Raw genomic sequence first — 22,929 nt, 5'->3', positions numbered from 1 at the left:
CAAAGTATATCATTGTTGCTAAAAGCTTATTAAGTATTAGTTTTGCTTTAATGTGATTGTGCCTAATATCTTGTTTGACATTAAAAGTAAAGTCTGCAGAGGCTTGTTGTGCAGGCCTTTTTTGAGCAAGGACATATGCCGTAAATGGCGAATGGGGATGGTTTAGCACGCAGATCTAGAGTTCAGTCACATTTATTATTAGGCACAGGTGTAAGGAGAGGGTGTGAAAGCACTCTTGCAGACACATTATTAGATAGAATGCCTCGGTAGTTAAGTACAAAGATTAATGAAAATTGTTTGAAATATTACATTAGAAACCAAATGCATCATGTCTTTTTTTCAGTTTTATGCTTCATGATTGAACCAGGTGGACTGTGCTTTGTTAGAAAACCTTTCAGTGTGGCTTGGCTGTGTTGAATAGTGGATTTTTTTTTGGCTGTGGAGAAAATCTGTCAGACACCGGTTGCATTTATCTGCTTGATGTAGCAGAGCGCAGCAGCCTGCAGTGCAGCTGCTGCTGCTACTAATGTGGCTAGAAGGGAGCGTGGCTAGATGTTTTTTATTTTGTTGCTGATATCTTATGAAGAAACATTTCCTTCTCACCTGGCCAAAATGTTCCGAATATGTTTAAATTAAAGAAAATGTTTACATTCAAGTCTATCTTAATACAATACTTACATGCCCATATGAACGCTGTTCCCCCCTGTCTATACTGTCCCTGTAGACATGCCTTCCTAATGTGATTTCACTGTAAGTGATGAGGCGCAAAACCCACAGCCCTCTTTTTGTGTAAAAATGGATTCTAAAGTTTAAGCCCAGCTAAAGCTAATATGAGGCTTCAGCACACTGAGTTAGTCAAAAGATGTGGGTATCTTCCAAGGGTAAACTCTTTAGTACAAATTTAGTGACACAAAGAGGTTCAGCTGAAGCCTCATATGAGCTTTTAGGTGAAATAAAGAATGTATTTTTGCAAAGATCTAGGATTTTGGATTTTGTCCCCAACTCTTAAATTGGATTCACATTAGGAAGGGATCTCTTCAGGGCCAGTATGGACACACAGAGCAATTACAGCGAATACCAAAAACGTAATTACACAAATGGGCAAGTGTTAGACTTAAAAACCGAGCATCCGACATTTAAATTCACGTCTCCCATTTATCGGCTGAACTTTAATTCTACTGTACATGTAAATTTGGTAAAATTACTTTTTGGTATCGAGATATTAATCTCTACCGGACATGTACTTTCTTTTTTACCTCTGGTAAAAAATACGTTTTTAATAGAAGAAGTGTTGGTTTCCCGAGCTTCAAGTTTATTGTTAATCAATCTTGCAGCCTCTTTGCTCACTCTGAGGTCAGGCCTGACTGGTGATGTAGCATGTACTCCATTCAGTTGCTGAGGTAAATGCAGCTAAGCCTGTTAATGGTCTCGGCATTGCTGCTGGCTGAGCCACAGTAGCCAGTCCCAGAATTCCTGATTAAATTGATTAAGTTTTGTCGAGACAGAGACTGCCAAGTATCTTTGCCCTTTCTCCATTTTGATTGTGTCGTCGCCGTCGGTTGTGAAACTAAAAGCTGTGTATTTTGAGACTTGTCTCCCAAGGAGGCTGTCTATCTTCATCGATCCACGGTGTGATCCTTTTAGTTGATGTGCTGAAGTGGTCAGAGGTAAATGCTGTTTTAATGAAGTCTGGCTATTGATTTGGCTGTGGTGTTTGTTTGTGAAGTTAGGAATTTGAGCATCACTTGAAGGCAGGGTAATCAGGATAATCAGGCATGATGCACATAGCCTGTGAGTTTTTATGTACTGAAATCATCGTGTATGATACGCTTTCCTCACACACAGGAAGTAAAAGGCATGCGCATGCATATTAAAGCTCCCACACACACAACAAAACCAGCCTGTAAATCACACCACCCAGACTCTCTTAAAAATGACGATGAGAGCGTTTGTTGAGAATAATTACACCAAAAAAGAAATCACTTTGCTGCCAAAATATATCCCACTCTATGTTATGGAGATTTAGACAGAGAATTGGATTTCCCCAGCTGTGAAATCAGTTTTTGTAGTCCCGCTGGCCAACTGCATCATTTCGCTATACCCCACTGTATGCTCACTGCGCGCACATGCAGCCTATGCCTTTTCCGCTCCATGAGCTCCCTTTGCATTTACAGCATCTGGCCTCGTGCTATATGTTATTATCAATGTCTCTGGTCGACTGAGAGAAGACTGTAAGCTCTGCGTGTCACTTCATTGGTTCTGCATTAGTCCAAATGCGGAAAAATGGCATCCTAAGCCCTTCATGAGAAGCGTTTCAATCTGAACCATTGTGACTGGCAGAGATACATCATATGTTTCTGAAAATGAATCAGGCACACATCTAGTGGATCTACAAATGTCAAACATCATACTTCAAAAGCCCTCTTCAATTTCTGCAAGTGGAATCAAAGTTGCTTAGACGAGAGGGTCTCTTACTCCGAGTCATAGATGATTTTCAATCAAATGGGAAGTGAATACGTAGACTGTGAGTATGTCCTTCTACTATTTAAATGCAACCTTTACAATACACGAGGTGAAGCAGCTAGTCCTCCTTTCATGTGGATAGGCTCAAAGATGAAGTACTTAATCATATTTTTTTGCTGCAGTGCTGTGCAGGGCTTTGGCTTCTGTGTGCCAACAAGTCAAGAGAGCGCAGAGACTATAAACATTTTTGATGACATTTTGAATTTGAGCTTCACCTCATGGCTAAACCCATGGCAATTGGAAAGTAATATCAAGTGAACAGCTTTATCTCCATGGCTTAATTAATGACCGTTGAGAGCACAAGAGATGGTTGCCCCCACATCTCACTGGTCTGGTGCAGACTCAAACCGGGCACACCTCGGTTCATAAGTTAACTCTGAAGCTGAGATGTGCCCCAGCACTATCCACTTTTGTATAATTAATATGAAGTTACATCCATTTTAAAATCACTTCAAAGGAACTAATCTGGAACATGACGGGTGCCGATAAAGGGGTATTTGAGCTCATTTGATAGGGCTGTGGTGGTAATTCAGACAAAAAAGGTTAATAAATGTTCTGATCATATTTTAGAATATGAAATTTTCTGCCCATGCACAGTTAAAGCAAAATGTTAGGTTGTGTCTCTCATTTAATTCCTATCTGCTCACATGATGTGAATGGCTGCATTGATACTGTAAGCCTTTGAAAATTTAGGCAGACGATCATAGTAGTTTTCCACGGGTTTTTTTCCTTTTTTGCCCCGCACCACAAGGGGAATATGTATAAAATGAATGAAAGCTAATTTTTACAGACTGATGACTAGAATCTTAAAGACTTTGATATGTCTCATTACACTAGTTCATGGTTTATTCAACTGATTTTATTTTCTTTATGCATAAGAAATGAATTAAATTACAAATTTATTACAGTGCTCTTAAGAAGACGGAACAAGATGTCTTTTTAATATCTCTACTGTAAGCTTGTATTGCTGCAGCCTTCACGTCAATCTGTGTACATGAACTTAACTAGGTTACTCAGAGAAACCAGGTTACGCAGGTAATCAGGCAACACGTTGACATACACTGTATTATACTGCTCATTGTAAATCCAGTATAATAGAGTCAGTGATCAGATTTCCTCCCATACCTAGACCTTATTTAGTATGGCTTGCTTGTTTTCACTCTATTAGTGATTGAAGACGTTGCTTCCTGGCTTTTTTTTTTTAGTCAGACATTGAATCAAATTGTTTTAAATGCAAGGACACACTGCTATATGTAGTTAACCTCTCCTTTCAGCCAGGTGTTCTGCTGTTACAGTGACACTCTCCCTGTCTAAAGTCTTTGCTTGTCTGAAAGTTTGAAAAAGGGCTTTTCAAAAGGGAAAGGCTGTGGATGCATGTGCTTTGTTAGCAAGTGAATCTCTGTCATTCCAAAATAAAATAGCAGGCTTGCTAAAATAATACGAAGAGAATCTATTCAGCAAACTGTGTATTTAGAACATATGGATGGGTGAGTAAGACTCTGCTAAGCTGCTGCACCCATGCCAGTGACAATATTTGCTCGGTGCTAAGATGCTGTCGGCATCAGCTGCAGAGAAATGCAGCATGAATGGACAAGAGAAAGGCAGTGTTTTCGGTTGATGCTGGGTTATGGTGTGATGGTCTTGGTCTGAAATTGCTGGAACAGACTTTGAAGTGGCTCGGGTTTTTCATCTCTCTCTCTCTCTCTCTCTGTGTCCCTGCCTCCCACATCTGCCGCTATCATAATAACAAGCAATAACCCTCTTTCAGCAATAACCAAGACTTTTACGCCTGTAATGTGCCTTCAATAAATAGTCATGTTTACCAAGGGGCCATATTTTACAGCAATTTAGTTTAGAGCCTCCCTTCTTGCTTCGTGTTTTGCCTCCTCATGCTGGAGTACAGTACATAATGTGGCGCATTATGTACACCAGCACAAACATTAACACATTATCAAATGTACTGATACAGGAAATAGCACAGCCCACCGCACATAATCACACTACACATTAGGAGTGTGCTTTGAAAAATCAGCTTCTCACTGTAAGGTTTGGTAGACATACGTGTTGAACATCAGCATGCACGCGTATGCATATAGCAGAGGTGGGCCATTTTCTCAGGGCCTTGTTGAAAGCGGCAGCACAACCATGGGGGCGCGTTTCATTAGTCTGTCAAACTCAATGATATTTAGAGCCCCACACCCTCGGCCAGGACTGGAAAACTCAATCAGCACTCTGATTTCATAACCCTGCTTGGTGACAGGGCTTATTTTATCGCCCCGCTGATTCATTCTAATAAACGCCGGCTGCCCAGCACACCATCGCTGAAATACAACCTCCCCCCCTCTGTCCTCCATGGGTCGACCCAAAAAAAAGGGAAGAGGAGGGGGAGAGGGATAAATCAGAATTGTGGGAACTGGAGGGTGCAGATAATCCATCGCTGGTCCGGGTGTAGCTAGCAAGTGTGCCGCCCCATCCCTCCCTCCCTCCGCACCCTTTAGCACAAATCAGAAGCCAGGACAGTGTTGATCTGTGAGGGCTTGGTGGGGCCATTGATTGTGAACGACAGAGGAGGAGAGGGGCGATAAATAATCAGAGGCAGAGTGCGGAGGGTGAAGGAAAACAATTATCTGCGGAGGTGGAAAGCACATAAAGTGAAGAATGATAAACACTGTGAAATATGATTGACTCCAAGTGATATATGGAAGCCAAAGGACAGGCGGAGAGGTCTGTATGTGCAGAGATATCCTTGAATAAAATGGCTGTGGGCAGTATAGTTAAGGACTCACTAGGCTGCACCGGGGCCTAACCACATTGTCCCTGCACATTTGTGTGAATGTGTCTTTTTCTCTGCAGACGACGGATGACATTGTTTCGTCGGCGGAGTGCTCCAGTGACGACGAGGACCTGGAAGAGTGCGACTCCGGACATGCAGGTGGGATGGGTGTGTCGAGTTGTGCTTGCTCTGAACCTATTTCTCCTTATCTTTCTTTGATTTGCTACCGAGGAGCCTCTCCTCTTAGCATCATGTCCCATGGGAGCTTCAAGTGTAACTTTAAAAAGCCCTCCGAAAAGTAGCCAGTGTGGGAAATACACTAGTGTGAGGGGGTTCTCAGTGTACATCAAAAGTTTAAAGAACTCTTTGGAGATGGATGAGTAAGAATTAAGTTTCTCTATCTTTAGCATGCTCTCTGTAGGAAGTTACAGTTTTAACTTTAACTGTAAATTAGTTAACCCTTACATCTTATAGTCAGCTGCTGTAGTTAAAGCGCATACCTTTCATCTCTAAAACAAGTTACACTTAGCTATGGGGCCACTGGTTGCAGACATGACGACGCATTGATACTAATTTTGTTCTCTCAGCATTCGGTCGAGAGCAAAACTTTACTCAACAAAGTACGAAATTAGTATCAAGCACCATGTCGCCCGCACTGATGCTTCAAAATGTATCTGTCCTGTAGATGGTTGATTTCCTCTTGCTGTGCGTGTGTGTGCGTCTCTCTTGACAGAGGATACATTTTGAGATTCTTTCGAGAACAAAGATGCTTTCAGCATAGATACTGTGATATGTAGCAGACTAACTGCAACAGAGCCTCTTCCTCCCTTCTCCTTCCTTCTTCTTCTTCTCTTGTTTGTACCTCTGTTTCCTTCGTCGGAGGCTTGCCTTACCTGAAACATTCTGATAGAGAACAGATATCCTCGAATTTCTGTGCGCATCGTCTCTCTTCCCTCCTCCCTTTACACTTACACACACACAGACACACACAAACACACACATACAGACATCACTTTGTGATTAGATCAAAGTGATGAGACATTCACTCAGTGGAGTTTGAAAATAAAAACAGAGCTGGAAATAAAGCGGCAGATTTTGAAGGTAGTGGTTATTTTGAGGCAACTTGGGTTTGGACGAGTTTTGAACATGCAGCTGTCAATCACACATGTGCCCGGGAGCAGTTGGCATACATCCTTATAGTATGGAGTAAACCAGGAGTGTGGGAGCTCCATTGAAACTGGCTCAGTGTGTGAAAAGCGTCTCCCCTTAGGCACTCTGGAAATCATTAACAGCTCAGGCTATTTGATTGCTTCACTGTCCTTCAAAACGCCATCACAGCAGACTAATTGATGCCGCGTTAATCTGGCTAAATATGGCTCAGCTTAGCACCAAGCATATGTCCACTTTTCACTGCTAATAATAAGCCTAAGTTGAAACAATGCATTGCCCTTTCACTTGCCCATCTCTGCTTAGAGAACATAATCAGGCAATTATTTATTTCTCTCGCAAATGAGGTCTTTCTGTGTACTTTGGTAGATATTCTGCTAATAATTTTACCACTTTCCTCCAATCTATGGAAGGAACTCATTTACTTTGAAGCCTTATCACACCGTAATAGCGTTTGTTTCCTTGAAATTATGACCACATTTAGGTCCTCGCGCTTATGGCTTTTTGATGTGAAAAGAAAGCCATTTTCTCCGTTCCTCCTCGCAGTATTTAGTTTCTTTATCTATAAGCACGACTTGCTTTTTTAACTTAGAGATTATTGAAATTGAATGGACAAATTTTCACGGCTCACGTGTTTTGCCTTTTCATTTCCGCACACTTTTAAAAACCTCAAACCCAAGTATTCTCAAAAGTGGAACAAAGCGTATTGTACGTTTTTACTAAGAGAACATGGTACCCTCCCCTCATATAGTGGCAACATATGTAGTCATACACACTCATACATACTGTACATTTCACCATGTTGACACAGAAATTCATATCCTCATTCCTTGCCCCGCTTCCAGTCGTATGAACAGTTGCATGACATGGTGTTGGTTTCTTTTCTGTTGCATTTTGTTTGGTTTTTTCTCTTGTGATGCACATATGAACATCTCTCTCCTGTATCGATTTGGACCCAGCTGCTGGGTTGCTTAAGATTTGAGCTTTTTGATTTTGCTTTACTTTGGGGCCGGGGCGGGTTGAGTGGGGTGATTTTTATTTTTTTATTTTGTTGTTTTGTTGTGGTTTTTTTCTTTTATTTTCTTTGGTGTCCTCCTCATCATCCGTCGTCCATCCTCCAAGCAAGGATAGAGCCACTCCTCCCGTTTTTGCCTCATCTTGTGCCGCATGAACTTTTGGTGGTTGGAAAATTCAAAGTTCTCCTCCTCATCAAGTTTGTGTTTATTTTTTTTGTGCCATATGGCTTCTAAAGAAACATCCTCCCCCCATTTTCGATACAACATAGGGAAATGAACGGCAACAAAATCTTTTCTTGCCATCATCCTTTTTTTGGCCTTGTGCAGGCAACCCCATTCTGTCTCAAGAAAGTTGTGTGTGAAAGAATGACTCCCTGTCTCCTCTCCCGAGCGTTAACCCCCCCACCCCTCCCCCTCCATCCCGACTCACCCACTTTCTTTCTTTTAGCCTTTCTGCATATACATGTCTGTTTGAATGCAGATGGCATAAAAAGACTTTTATTGCCACAAAGTATATCTGTTTTTCTATTCTATCTGTTGCTCCAAGTAGAAGGCATTTGTGGCATGCACTCTGTACTGGACTGTACCGCAGCTCTATAGACTAACCAATAATCCTCTACCCCCAACTCCCCTGCTTCTGCATGGATATGATTGTCATCCATTTTGTGTGCTGCTTCTTCTCCACCCATAAGTCTCAGGCTAACCCCCAGCTGGCTTCTACTACATGTCAGTGTGTGTTCGGGGCTACAGCGGTGGTGCAGGACCACCGCTGTTCCCCGTGGCAGCTCCTCCCTCGGAGGCGTCTTGTGTTTGTGCTTGTGCCTGCTGTCTCTGTCAGTGCTCCGTCTGTGTTTGTCAAACAGCCTGTCTTGTCTGCTGTACGTGGTCGTCTCGTGGTTGTGTTGTCTGTGTGTTTAATACAACTGTTAAACCTTACCTTTTCCCTTTATCCCATGTGAGTTCCACAAGAGAGCAAATAAGGTGTGCACAGTCCTCTGAATAAGAACCTGCACTCGTTTACATAATTATTAAACACAATAACAATAAATGCATTACGTTATGCAGGAGTTCACTCTCCACTACCTGGAAGTCACTAATGAAAAATATGTGATGCTCAGTTTAGAGAACAGCAAATACCAAGTCAATTTATGATTTAATTTCACAGTGATTAACAGATTAAAAGTGGTGCAGCTTGTCATTACCGTGTAATCAGAGCATTTTTGTGATTAATATGTAATTATATTTTAGTAATTGATGCAAATGATTTTCATAAATCCACAAGTGCAAATGTTTGATTTGTACAGAGAGTGCCGACAAGTTGCTATAAATCCTGTAACATATAGGATTAGTTAGACCAGACGAAAATAAAATTGGACTCATGAAAAGGTCCGACATTAAGAATGATAGATCTGCCACAGCAGACATTATAGTAGAAAGGGTACAGGTGTTACTAATAACATTAATGATGGCTATGTTCTGTTTACTCTTGTGGTGCCAGTAAGGTGTGTCAAGGTGACAGTATGCACAATACCTGGGCCCTGGGACAAATTGAATGGAGCCATCATTATTGTTATTAGTTATACACATGTTTTTTTCTGCTACAGCAATTCAATATGTCTGCAACGAGAAACGTACATTGTAGTGGCAGTAATATATACAAACAACAAGTCCGTATTCCTAAATGACATAGTAGGTTATTATTCAAGGCCTTACAAAATGACCCATAAGAATATTTTCTAATCTGCCACCTCTATGTTAAAGTTTGGTTAGATTTAAATATTAAGGTCCAATATCTAATCTATAAATCGTAAACAAAACTCCCAATATTCTAATCTGTATTTGTATTTTTAAAAAAAGGATGGTTTAAGTGTAATATGAACGGAACTGCTCAACTGACAAACTCAGAGAATTATCACCCGACTCTGCAGTTCCCCTCAGCTGTATGGAGTTTAGCCTCTTTTAGTTCATTGTTTTGGTTTTACAGCAGTGTTTTGGTTCAATCTCACCACACACATCAGCATCATTTCCAGTGGCAGGAAACAACAGCTCTTAAAATCTACTATACGCTACCTGCCCAGCACCAGACAACTCACACACAATGTTAGCAAGTAGCTGGTGAACAAAGTGAAGCATTTTGTAGCTAAAGAGCCAGATATTTCTCTCAGGAGTTGGTGGAGACGAAACAGAACTAAAAGGAGAATAAATATTAGACTTTAATCAGGTGGCCAGAAAACATGACTCCAAATGAATGCTAATGTTGCTCAGTGTCTGCTGGATGTGTAAATGACCAACATTTTGCAACCACATTTGCCATATCAACTTTACAAAATGATAATATGTCAGTGTTGGGTTTACAGCTTGTAGTGCTGCCCCCAAATTGCCAAAATATCTGTTTTAGGTAGAGGGGAAGATTAGATCATTGTTAAAGGAAACCAGTGTTGACTGTTGGTAGGAGATGGGACACAATCCCCTGTGGATGGGCGTATGGTTTGTGCACCCATCCATCACGCCAGCCTCCCTACTTTTTTGTTACAGAATGTTAAACTTCTTCAAGCATTGCTACAGAGCATAAACACAAAGGTAGGTTGTTTCAGTCTGTTTAAACAAATGACCAATACGGCCATTTATCTAGAGATGACAGCCTCCTATAAATCTCTGCAAACAGGGCAACTGTTGTAGTCTATGTGCCAGTCAAATAGATCGTAAAAAGATTGTGTATTTAATAAAAGGGCCGTAAATGGTCCTGCATGCGCCATTACCCTATCAGGCTTTGATGAAGTGGAGCACAGATCAAACAGATGTAACAAATTTATAGACGTCTCCTCATCTCATTGGCCTTGGTGGGCAAAGTGGAAAGTCTGTGGCTCAAATGAATGTTGGACTGGATTCATGGATGTAATGTTGTGTGATTTCTTCATTGCTGTATTTGAAGAGCTGTTTACACTTGTGGGGTACAGAATGAAGTATGATAGGGATGGATCACTGGGTTTTCTTGTGGCGTCAGCTATGGCTTTCGTCAAGCCCCATTGGGCTGGCTGTCACTTCAACACAGACCTCAGATCAGTTTAAAGGTTATTCAGCTGACACATGTCCGCCGAGTGCAGAGGTGCAGCCTAATGGCTGTACAGCAAATCGACCGGCTGACAGGGGCGAGTCGCCACGCCTGCTGGAGATGCCAATTTAATACGCCAGACTGCGCCCAGCCTCATGATGACGGATTAAGAGCTATGTGCCATGCGCTGTGGCTTCAGGATGCCCCCATAAGGGAGCTCCTCCTCCAGGCAGAGGTGTTTTATGCATCCCTTATATTACAGACCTCTCCGCTTGCTGGAGTTGGAAACGGAACATCGTTCAACTTCTCGGATGGAAATGAATTGTCCATCAGTGAGAAATTAGACCTCTCTTGGCAGGGGTGTGCACAGGCAAGATAAGATAATTTAATGGCAGGGTAAAGTGCTCAGCTTTTTAACGTGCATGTTTCTAGAAAGCTCAGCCATTGCACAGGGCACCAATATAATCCCTGGCATGTCTCCTTCAAGTGTGTCCACACTGAGAATCTGTGTTTTGCTGGCTCTCTGGTAATCAGCTCCCTACCTGTAGTGGGTAGAGGTGAATGAATCTGCTACAGCAGGTCTCGGGGCACAATGCGCACAGCTACAATGGGATTTCAGGGCCCCAAACCACTGACTCACCCACAATTTGCAGCGTCGAAATCCCATTGACTCAGTTCATCCATGGTTGGTGCTGGTGCACCGGCTTTCTGCTTTTATGGTGTAGCGTCGTCAAATCCCTGACACACCGTCGGGATTCATCTCGATTCGGAAGCCTCAGCAAACGCTGGATGGACACGGGGATCAGGCCAGGAGAGAGAAGAGAGGGAAAAGAGAGAGGGAGTGGAGGGAAGTGAAGAAAAAAAGTGCTGCTCTTAAGATTTCTGCATCTGTAGCCTCCAAGCTGCTGAGGTAGTCGGTCAATCAGCCATTTAGAAGTAACTATATTTACTTAATTCCTCTTCAAAAGCCAGCACAGGCATGCATCAGGAACAGTGAAAAGCAGAATGACCAGAAAAAGAGTTATAAGAGTTTGTTCCATGCTATCGTTTTTTGTGATTGAAATAGATTGGATCGCTTTTTTCTTATTGATGCAATGGCTAGCCAGTAGGCAGTGGCGCAAAGAAACACTTATTAATCTGAAGTCCTGACTTCCTTTTGTTTAAAATGAAAGAAAAAAGAGTAACAGGCTGTAGGTCTAGCGGAGTGGAGAATTATTTGCCAGAGAGGCAGAGGCTTAGAATCAAATCCCCATCCATCTTGACGAGTGCGGAAAACAAACGCAGTCTGGTTAAGCAAACCCATTAGAAACCGCAGTGTTTGTCTGCTTCAGAAATGCAGCATGATGTGCAATGCTTGTGCAAGAGCTTACACAGGATTAAAGTGTTTACCAAAACATCAAGGTCCTCGGCACTGACTTTACTGGAGACCCCTTAACTGCAGCGGTTCCCCTCCTATCAAAGTGTTCTGTTGATATTGCGCAAAGCTAACAGTCGCCGAAAGCTGTTAGCCAAGAATTGAATGAAAGGATGCAAACAAGGCCAAGACAACAAGGGCAGAGTTGGATAAATAAAGCCTTGGATGGAATCACTTACTCTGTCCTGGTATTGTTTATTTAACAAGGCAAAGAGTTTGGCTCTGTTATTAGAATATTATCACAGCTATGCAACATGAGCAGTAGCTGTTAGTTGAGGAGAAGATCACACACTGCAGTCATACATTCTGTATCATGTCAGACATTAGTGCACTGTCAGGAAATCCACATTTACCACGTCAGTGCTGATAATACACAGTGTGTCAGTACAGTGTCATAGGTGCCGTATTTCCATAATAATGCTTAATTCATAGACCTAGCTTTGCTTAATGAATGAGGTATCTCTAACCAGTCTGCAGGCGAGGAACAAAAACCTGATATCTGAAGACAAATGTGCCTCTCACATCTCCTTTAACTCACTAGAGGCACAAATAAACTCGCCATCCTGTGCACTCTTGTGGAACTCCTTCCCAACACGGTGTTTATCTGTCGAACGAAGGCTGTTGGTTATGCACGAAACACAAAGCATCTAAACATTTAATAAAAAAAGTAGCTCATTATTTATCACTCTACTTCCCCTCTTGATTAATTAGCGAATGTGTTTGGCCTAAATGCCACATAATATTGGTTATATATCACCCATGGTGCACCTTCTTCCCCTGTTAACTGCTAATGAATGGTTTCTTTGCCTGATGAAATATCCCACAGCCCTTGGTGGCAGTGACCTTTTACTGACCTTTGACCCCTTCTTAAGACCCCTCCCTCTCTGTCCCATGGCTTGCTGTATTGTTATTGTATATTACTCTCCCTAAATGCAACTTACTGAAGCATGCATTAACCCAACTTCTTATAGTGGAACTAAAATCCAAAATAAAACCATGTCTGATTGACCTCTTTCTCTGACGTACATCCAGATTGCACGCCCTGTCCTGTGTTTTAAAATACTAACAAGAGAAATGTATTGAAGTAACTAATAATAAAGTCTTTATTATTAGTTAAACGAAGGTGGTGACACTTTGCCTATAAACTGTCCCCCCCTCTCTTTGTCTGCCTCAGTGTGTGCTTTCTGGTTGTTCATCTTTGATAGTGTGAGAAATTGATTGCCTTTCTTTCTTGCTTGCTAATCTGTTTTATTTTTGTCTTTTTTTGTACATATATGTTCAAACACATATATGTGTATCTCTCTGTTTCTTTTCTGAAAATGTTCAAATTTTAACTATCTGCTAATTTGCTAAGAATCACTATTGCCAATGTTTTAATGATTTTTTTCCCTAATTAGAATGAATCTTCCTCTTTTCTCTATGAATTAATTACTGTTTCATAAACAACAGAAGGTTTTTAAGATTGGGTATCAAAATAAAGAAGCTGTATTGGAATATCAAATTTGCATCCTCATAGAGAAAAAAGAGAAGACACCTCCAAAGTAGACCCTCACCACTATCTGTGAAAACTGTTCCAAACTGTTTCTATGCTGATTTCTAATATTTTCCTGTTATTGAATAGCTATCTCTGATTGAAATTTGGATTTAAACAACAAATGAGTCGATTAATTTTGTGCATGGCAAAGAAGTTGCAGCTTAGGGTTTGTAAAACTGTCAGTGTTGAGAGTGCTGTTCTCTTTTGTAGATGGGCATGTATATGCTCATTGTTTGTATATCCCCATCCCTTCCTTACAGCCAAAAGCTCTAATGCCGCCCGACCGCTTCGTGCCGCCTTTACATGGACATGGCAACTGATGTACACGTTCACCCCCATCTATGTCATTTCCTTCCTAGTATGTTCATAGGTCCCACCCCCGTCTCACACTCCCTCCTCCCAAACCCTTTACGTAGAGATTCTAAGATATGTACAGTCATCCATTTATTCATTGCTGATGAAGTTAAAGTCGAGCAAAAAAAAAAAAAGTTATCTAATCAGGCTGTAGATATTTATGGAGAGACTTATCTATCAAAGCAAGAATTATAGATATCCAGTTTTCTTTTTATACAAAATTAAATGAATATTAAAAGAACAAAAAAAAAATTAAAAAAGATATCCTGAACAGAATGGTGAAGATTATTTTTCATGTCATGATGTGTGGATGTATGTGTTGTTGCCTCCCTGTACCATCCTGTCTAAAAAGAGAAATATATACTAATTAATCAGAAATTGCTAAAAAGAAACTAACCTAACTTGTCCAAAGGCATTCTTACACAACTTTCTTTTGTAAATTTTTTTTTCTTCCTGCCAAAATCATGCGGGCAATTTGTTGATGTAAGTTGACAAATCTGATGGTATGCTTTCTTCCTTTGAAAACTGTTTTTTGTAGGCTTTTATGATTTTCCAAGCTGACTTTGTTTTTACCTGTTTTTTCTACTTATTACTAATACCTTTCTGGATAGCTCTATCTGTGGCTTTACTTTGTGAATGTTTTTTACAATGTTTGCTCTAACTCTGAACTCTTTTTGCAATGCCTTAATTATTATTTCAGTTTCCTTTATTTCTGTTGTGTTCTTTTCTTTATTGTTCCAAAAGGTTTGCATCTCTTTATAGTGCCCTGTTTGTGAGCCGTTGCAATGTACAAACAAGCCACTTTGGCAAGAGGATAAGCAGCTTCAATGGACATCTGAATGTTTCAAACTCTTTGTAGTAGTCAAACAACAGGTATAACTAATACAGCATGTGGTATCAAGTGTTCCACAATGGGTTTATTATAATGAGTGGATGTGGAAATGTTTTTAGCACTTGGGTCCTGAAGCCTCACACTCTCATGAGTAATACAGTAATACTACACTCCACAGTGGAGAACACAATCTGTTAACAAGCGACATTCTCCCTCCAAAACGTACAAATCAGCAAACATTCATGTGTCATTGAACTGCCCGGTGACTTTGTGCCATTGTGGTAACTGTAGGGGTCAAAAGGCAAGAGGCTAGGGCAAATAGGGGAGCCAACTAATGCTGAGGAAAGAAAAGTTCCCTCCATTTTTTTTTATAACTTGTGAGTGGTGACTTTTTGCTGGTACAGTTTTCTTTTGTAGATCAGTGTGTGACCCTCTGATAGAACTAAAGTGCCAGTCAGGTTTTTAGGAGGCTGGAGGTAATGTTTTTGGACTTTGGAGCACTTTCAGTCCAAAAACACTGCCTTTTACCTTTTAGTTGTCTGGCTTTTTTTTTTTTTTTTCAGCTTTTATGGTGCAGGAGTTGTTAGTATGTGTTCGCCCGTGTAGCTCAGTGGGGTTAAAAAGAATCTCTCTGAGCAACTATATGAAACACCTTACAAACACTTTCTCATTTCAGACTTAGTTAACTTGCTTTCGGGCCCACTGGCTTGCACTTGAATTGCAAACAAATGCTAATACCCTCTGCTTCTTTTTATCCACAAAGCACATCTTTTTGGTGCTCAGTTTTCGAACGGACTAAAAAGGATTTACACTTGAAGATAAATGAAACAAGCCTCTTAAAAGCCTGAACTAGTCATTTATGTGGAGAAATATGCAGCATTATGAGACAGAACTAAATATAGGACCATAGTGTGTGTGGCATTACACACAATAGACTTTTTTAACATTAGAAAATGATAAAAATGAATGCAGCAGATAGAACATATGATAACCATGACTACTTTCTAGTGCAGTATAAATGTAGTCCTGATAAAGCATGCACTGCTATCTGAGAACGTGTCGGATATGCAGGAGTTAATATGTGGAGTCGGTTTAATGTGGCTCACCCTTGTGCATCCCTCAAAGCCTTTTGATGCAATGTATACTTTATTTATGGCTGTTGTTTTCTTTCAGTTTGGGTCTTGTTTGGTTCTAAGTTTCATTGTTTTTGCACTTGTACGGTATTTTCTGTTCTTTCTTTCTTTGTTTATCTTCAGTTCATTTCCTCCCTATGTTGAGCTTTGCTTTATACGTTCTTTGGTTATTGATTCTTTTGGTGTTTGGCTGCTTCTTGCTCTGCTGATGGAAGACTTTCTGCCCACTGACTGGTGTCTGTGTCTCTGTTTCACTTTCCAGGAGGGGAACTAGTCATCCCCGTGCTAGTCGAGGATCCCATAGACATCCCTTCTGTATCCACCCGTTCTCCCTTCATCCCCCTCCCCCCAACCCTTCGCCCCGTCCTCACCATTATTGAGACCACCAAAGAATCCTTGGCCATGGCCACTGAGGCGGGGGTACCTTGCTTGTCGGACCGAGGCAGCGATGATTGTGATGATGGTGATGGTGGTGATGATGGTGATGATGATGATGATGATGGCATGGTGATTTCGGGGTTTGGCTCTGGCGAAGCTTTCGACTCTAGCCTGCCCCCGACTGACGATGAAGATTTTTACACCACCTTCTCCCTGGTAACAGATAAGATCTTGACCACATCGGCCTATGAAGGTGGCTACAAAGCCCTCGCGCCCAAGTGGGAGGCCAAGGACTTGAGGCCTAGCAAAGCCTCTGAGGCAGGTAGGACTACACCCACCTCGCCTCTGCCTGACCCCCGGGGCACGCCGCCGGCGGCGGTCCCCTCGGACACGCCACCCAAGTTGCCTGCCGGAAAAATGAACAACCGTGAGGTAAAACCCCCGCAGCCGGACATAGTCCTGCTGCCCCTGCCCACGTCCTTCGATCTGGACGGCACCAAGCCACGGGGCCCCTTCATCACCTCTCCCATGCTGCGCACGGTGCCTGCCGCCTTGCCCACGGTGCCCGGCGTGGTGCGGCGGGTGCCCCCGGGGGCCTCAGAGGTGATCCGGGAATCCAGCAGTACCACGGGAATGGTGGTGGGCATTGTCTCAGCCGCCGCCCTCTGCATCCTCATCCTCCTCTACGCCATGTACAAGTACAGGAACAGGGACGAGGGTTCCTACCAGGTGGACGAGACACGCAACTACATCAGCAACTCGGCGCAAACCAATGGCGCTGTGGTGAAGGATAAAACGCCCAGCGGCAGTGCCAAAGGCAGCGCCAGTAGCAAGAGACCGAAAGACAAGGACAAGGAATATTATGTATAGAAATCAAAAGTCATTTCCCAATACATAGAAAAATAAACAGTTTGGAACAAAGTTATAAACATTTTGACAGTACCATATTGGCAACTGTGATTTAAAAAGGAAAATCTCTTGAGAACTCAAAACTTACTGAGTCACTGAAACATTTACAAAAGAACTTTGGCTTATGGAAGCACACTTACTATTGTAAGCATTACAAGAGACAATGCAGTACAACTTCAACGGGACTCAGCAAGGATCTTTTTAAGAAGTCCCTGCTGGAGACATTTGGCAGTGTGAATAACATCACTCTAACATCCACACGACCCCAAGTGACTGTAAAGAGGTGTGTGATCCTTGGAGTTCTAATGACCTTGTCCATTGTAACCCTGTAAAATACGATCACTGTCATTTCGGCCATTCTGAGCATGCATGTGAGGTGTATGTGACGTGGTGCTGGCATCTGTGTAAGTGAGGGACCTCAAGAAACTATGATTGTCGGGGAAAGTTGGAAGTCAAAAACAAGATTTCACATTACAAATGGTTTCATTAAATGTAGCTTTCATGGATGCGATACAAGCTAAAGTATATGTGTACTTAAGGCTGTCTTTTTATTTCCGTTTCTTTGTTTGTTTTTTATTTATTCATTTAGTAATTTATTTATTTATTGCATTTAGGTCTCTTATTTTTTTGAAGGATGATGTCCAGTCAGGGTTGACTAGGTAGTGCTCAGTGACCGCTCAGCGGGATGTGATACAGTAATGTATCTCAATATTTTTCTCTCTCTCCCTCACGTCTCAGCTAAGGATTGGACTGCTATGCATGGCATCCAAATTCTAGAGGGTGTTGAAGCGTGCAAGAGTGGATCCACCAGGCAAAATGCACAATACACTGTTATTTCTCTGAATTTTAAATCTCTGATAGCATTTTCTCTTTCATTTCATCTTTTTGTCCAGTTTTTATTACATTTCCTGAGATGCTGTGGCAAAATGCATTATCATAATTTGTGTCTGCCAGAGATTTAATTGTCGCAATCTTAAAAAAAAGAAAAAAATCCAGGCTAAAGACTAACTCCAGTGTGAACAAGTGTGATTCTATCTGTTGTCACAGACGACTGTGTCAAAAGCAAATATGTTTACATATTTTATTACATCATAGCCGTTGTGCTTTGCAGGTCAATATTGTACAGAAAATTCAAGTTTCTGTTGGTTTTGTTAAATCCTCTTCTTGTATAGACGGACCATTTGATTTGATTTTACCTCTGTAGCAACATGACGAAAATATCATTTTTCTTCTTTTGCCAGGATCGCCTGGAGAAAAAAAATGATGTACACAAGAACATTTGTTTAGGCGGGGAGCAAATGTTGTTAGATTAGACGTCTAGTCTCTCTGGATGGTGTTTCTCTTCAGTCGCATGAATATTTGACCATGGGAAGCTGTCAATCAAATAGAAAACACCTCCCTCAGATCTTGTATTAGGGACTCCTTATTCTGAAATTACTTTCATCATTTATTTTTTTATTGGAAATTTAAAAAACAGAACAAGAGAATAAAGACAGATTATGATGGATTTGGAGATCTATTGCTAGCACCTTACTGACTTACAGGTGTTTTTTTTTCTTCCTTTTTTTAAAAACTCTGACTTCAATGTTCTCGTCTGCTCAACTCGTCTTTTTGAATTTGTTTATTTTTTGTTATTGTGTAGCTTAATTTCATGTCTCATTTTTATGACATTCTCTTCCGGCAATATGTTGTTTTTTTATGTCATTATTTATTGCTGAAGTTATTTGTTCTCATTCATTTTCATGCAAAATCAGTCAGTGTGTATGTTCACTTTGATTTTTTGTGTTGGTACTTGGCTTTTTCGACCAGTTAATTATTATTGTCTTTTGCTCCTTTGACTCCAAACAATTCCCAGAAATAAAAAATGTTGTTCCCAAAGTTTTTGGATGTTAGACTGCGGGTGGCTGTCACTCAATCATCCATGTTGGTGGTGTAAAGGCAGGAGAAGACACAGCGAGGAGATGGAGATTGATGCCATCTATGCCGAAGACTATTCACCGAACCACAATTTCTCATCCATTTTCTATTACTTCAGTGATTTCCTTTTATATCAAAAAATGGTATCATTTCCATTCAAATGAAGTCCGGAGCAGAGCAGCTCAACACTATCATTTACCTATAGATGATTATGCAAATTCATACACTGTTCATCGATGCAACAAGAGAAAAAGGGACGGGTGGAGAAAACGGTTATTAGGGGGTCCAGAGTCGTCACAACAGCAGAGGAATGGCTTCGGGTTTCTTTAGAGTCAGGCCTTTGTGAGAATGCACAGCCAAATGAGATTCTCCACAACCATATGGCCAGGTTATGAGCTACTCAATGGCAAGCAGCACCTGCTTTCCCAGCCCGTTTTTACTCTGTCCATATTTCGTGCAAATGGGCCTTCACAGAGCTGGTCATTAACTTGCAATAGCCCATTGATGTAGGATATCAGAGCAGCGTGTGTGAGTATATCCAGCTCGCACAATGACTACATATTAACTCATTCATCCTGCCACAGGCAATTGGAACGAGGAGGCCAGCAGGGATTTCTTCCTCTGAGGGACTGTTTTTTACATTCGCAGACAGACCCACATTTTAGGATTCTTTTTCTTTCTTCGCCAAAAATGTGTGGAAATTTGTTCTGCATAAGTCAACACAATAAAAAGTTGATGTGTAAGAAAACAACACTCATTTTAGCAAGCAATGACATTCAATCCACATTTCATCTCACTGCAATATACCGAGGCAGGCAGGCCTACAAAGGCACAGAGCAGTGAAGTTGAAAAAAGCAGGTTTAAAGCATCTATAATCAATATTTTTATATGAAAAAATTTTCACTTGTATATGAAAGGGGTGGCTCGTAGGGATGAACTGTGCTCTACAGAGCTTTTCAGCATATTTTAGCTCATTGCTTTGGTTCAGTCTCAACATCAGCGTCGTTCTCAGCCACATCAGACAACCATCTTTCAGGGGAAAAAAAGCTCTATCACCAAATGGCAGACAGAGAAAGATGGTGACTACCTTGTGAACATAGTGGACGTTTAGTTGGTCAACTTTTGGTCAGTTTTGTGTTTACAATTTGTTTCCATTTCCCCCAAACGACCGGAAAATCTGTAATGCAGGTTTAAAGTTTCCAGGCTGGCCAAGAACAGAACAGTTGTAATGTTTTTATGTCATATCTTGTTAGGTCAATTATTTAACCTAAAATTCACTGCCATAGGAATACTACTGCACCCTGCCTTTGGATAATACTCACAGAATGCTAAAATTGCAAGCTGTCTATCATCCTTAAGTTAATATTTATACTGAATTCAATATAGCTGATTTTCAGACTTTTTCATAAATGTACTCACTTTGAAATATTTTTCAGTCAAGTACCCCCTTACCAGCACAAAACTTTTAAGAAAACCCTAGCTGTACGCTATACTATATCATATATAAAATGTGATTCAAAGGTAGCTTAACCGCACTGAATGGCATAAATTCAACTATGGTCGAAAGGTGGCAGCTACTGACATTCGCTTTGCTGCCCTTTTTGAAACCACTCAATATTTAGCTGGTCTTTTGTACATTGTGCCTCAAGCTGCAGCAGTCGTGGAACTTCTCTACCTTTTGTCTCTCAACTGTCAGAGCCGATTTGCTCAGGATCAGGAGTGTCTGTCAGAGACAATGAACCTCACTCACAACGTCACACTGGAATATGAATCTCAGTCTAATTGTGAGATTGCACGTGAAGGAAGGAAGCTAAAAATGAAAGCAAAAAAAAAATCTCTGCAGAATCTACTGCATGTTTTTAAAAGGCAAATACTGTGTAGAACATCCTGGTAAGTAAGTAAATGGCCTTTTACACAGTGCAGAGGGCAGAGAGGGCAAATATAAGGCAAGTTCTACCAGGCAGTTATCATGACAATGACATCAAGAGAACAGAGAACAAAAACAAGCACCGTTGAGGGTAATTGCAGCATAAATCACCACCGAACCAAACAGAAAATACATAAAAAAGCATTATAGTTCAGCCAAATGTTTCCCCACATAACAAATAAACTTTTATCAGTACTTAATATTATGATCATATTGCTGAAAAAGAGAAAACAAGTCTACATTTAGCTCCTGTAAAACCCACTGACGCACACCCTGAAACAGTGAGGTATTGCTGTTTTCACAACCATTAGTCACTTTCAGATTTACACCAGCAGGGTGCCAGCAGAGGAAACGTATCAATTTGATATTCACAAGCCATTTGCTTAAACATTTGTTAGCTGACAAAGTTTATTGATTGGATGTTATGTGTAGCAACTACTTTTCCTTTTAGTCAAATTAGTAGAAGTAGATTACATCAATCCCGCTGATGTCGGCTGGATAATTCATATCTTAATTGACAGAAAAACAATTTACATTTGCTAATGGCTTTTTCCAAATGGATTTCTGTGTGTGTTTGATTGCATTAGCTCTGCCTTCGCCCTGTATAGGGTCTCTGGAACGCCAACAAGGGAGCAGCTCGGCTCCCCTTCGTGCATTTAAAGGCTGACAGTTGACCTGTCATGAAATTTTACTTCAACTAATGAACTGGTTAATTCCACTTAAACGCTTTATGGCATGTTTTTCCTTTCAAATAAACAGCGGTGTTGTGAGAGTGATACATCAGCTATGTCACTGATTACAGATGAAATCTGTTTTTGTTGCTTTCTACACTGAGGCAGGATGCTGTAAAACATCTTGAGCACTGGGGAGCGTCTGCAGCTGTAGCGTTTTATGGCTCCCCTGTATAGATTGTAGACATGCAGCTATTTTTTTTTCTCTCAGTAAAGATTCAGGAGAGATGCTGTATCCTCCACGGACCGAAGCAAAGCAACTGTGAAGGCAATGGTGATCAGTCCTGACAGGTAGAATATGAGCCCGCTGACCTTAACTCCAGCATTATGAAGGACACACACACACACACACACATATGCACAAACCTCAAAAAGAAGCGCATGTGTCTCGTTCGTCTGTGTGCGTAGGCGTGTGTATGCACACTGAAGCCACATCAGAGAAGTGGTTTAGTGGCTGCACACGGGTTAAGCATTCATATTCATATATCTCAGTGGGTGCACATACATTAGCAGAACAGTCAGGTGTATATACTGTATATGTGTGCACTTAATTCACTTTTGTGTCTCCCTGCAGGGAGCACACCTCCTCTTATTCTTCCGCTCCATCACTCAGCAGCCAAAGCTTTCAGTTAGCTCCTCAGCCCTAATTAACTGCCAAGATATGAATGCGCTAATCTGGGCTCTAAATCTTCAGTTCCACTGACAAAAGCTTTTACAGGCTGTCACAGCTGCATGATAAACAGCAGGGCTGCTTCTCGCCTAGTGGACACAGTGCCATCTAGGGACCAGGTCTGGCAGCTCAGGATTTTTAGACTTGAGGGTATTTATTGGCATGCATGCATAATGCATGTTAGTGCACATGCAGAAAAAAGTCTTTTATTAGCAGAAAACACCAAAGTCTACTGTAATTTTGAACAGTTTGGCAGAGTGCATCTAATAGGTGTTTTTAATTTTGACATTAGAGTAATATTACCATAACTTTGAATGGATTATCACTGAAGTGGAACAGAATTTGGAAGATTCAAGTAGGTTAGTTTCCCCAGACGAGACCGGGCTGCAAAATACAGGAGTGAGAGCGAGCCTGAGCTGCACACTAAAACACTGCTTCCCTGTTGCTCTGCAGTCAGCAGCATCAACAGGCTTGTGAGGATCGAGATAGAGCGTGTATGATGCTGGTAGAGGGTGCATGAGTACGTGGGTGCACATTTATACTGTATGTCTTCGTCTCCATCTGTATGTGTCAGTGAGTGATGTTCAAAACTCTGTGAA

The 22,929-nt window shown here is 41.3% G+C and overlaps 1 protein-coding gene across 2 annotated transcripts in view; it reads left to right on the top strand.

The window, feature by feature from the left end:
* Positions 1 to 18,932, top strand: part of LOC118341124 (neurexin-3b) — a 258,555-nt gene extending 239,623 nt beyond the window's left edge. The window contains exons 21-22 of one of the 2 annotated variants that reach the window (XM_035679318.1): positions 5,377 to 5,455; positions 16,061 to 18,932. In XM_035679318.1, the coding sequence (XP_035535211.1) occupies positions 5,377 to 5,455; positions 16,061 to 17,046 (1,065 nt within the window). In that variant the 3' untranslated portion in view covers positions 17,047 to 18,932. The remainder of the gene's footprint in view (positions 1 to 5,376; positions 5,456 to 16,060) is intronic. The other variant, XM_035679319.1, reaches the window with a different exon arrangement.
* Positions 18,933 to 22,929: the final 3,997 nt, after the last annotated feature.

Source organism: Morone saxatilis, unplaced genomic scaffold, assembly GCF_004916995.1.
Source record: "Morone saxatilis isolate NCDOM2014 unplaced genomic scaffold, NCSU_SB_2.0 Contig7, whole genome shotgun sequence".
NCBI lineage: Eukaryota > Metazoa > Chordata > Actinopteri > Moronidae > Morone > Morone saxatilis.
Note: the sequence above shows the minus strand (reverse complement) of the source record. Positions and strands in the feature narration are given on the sequence as shown.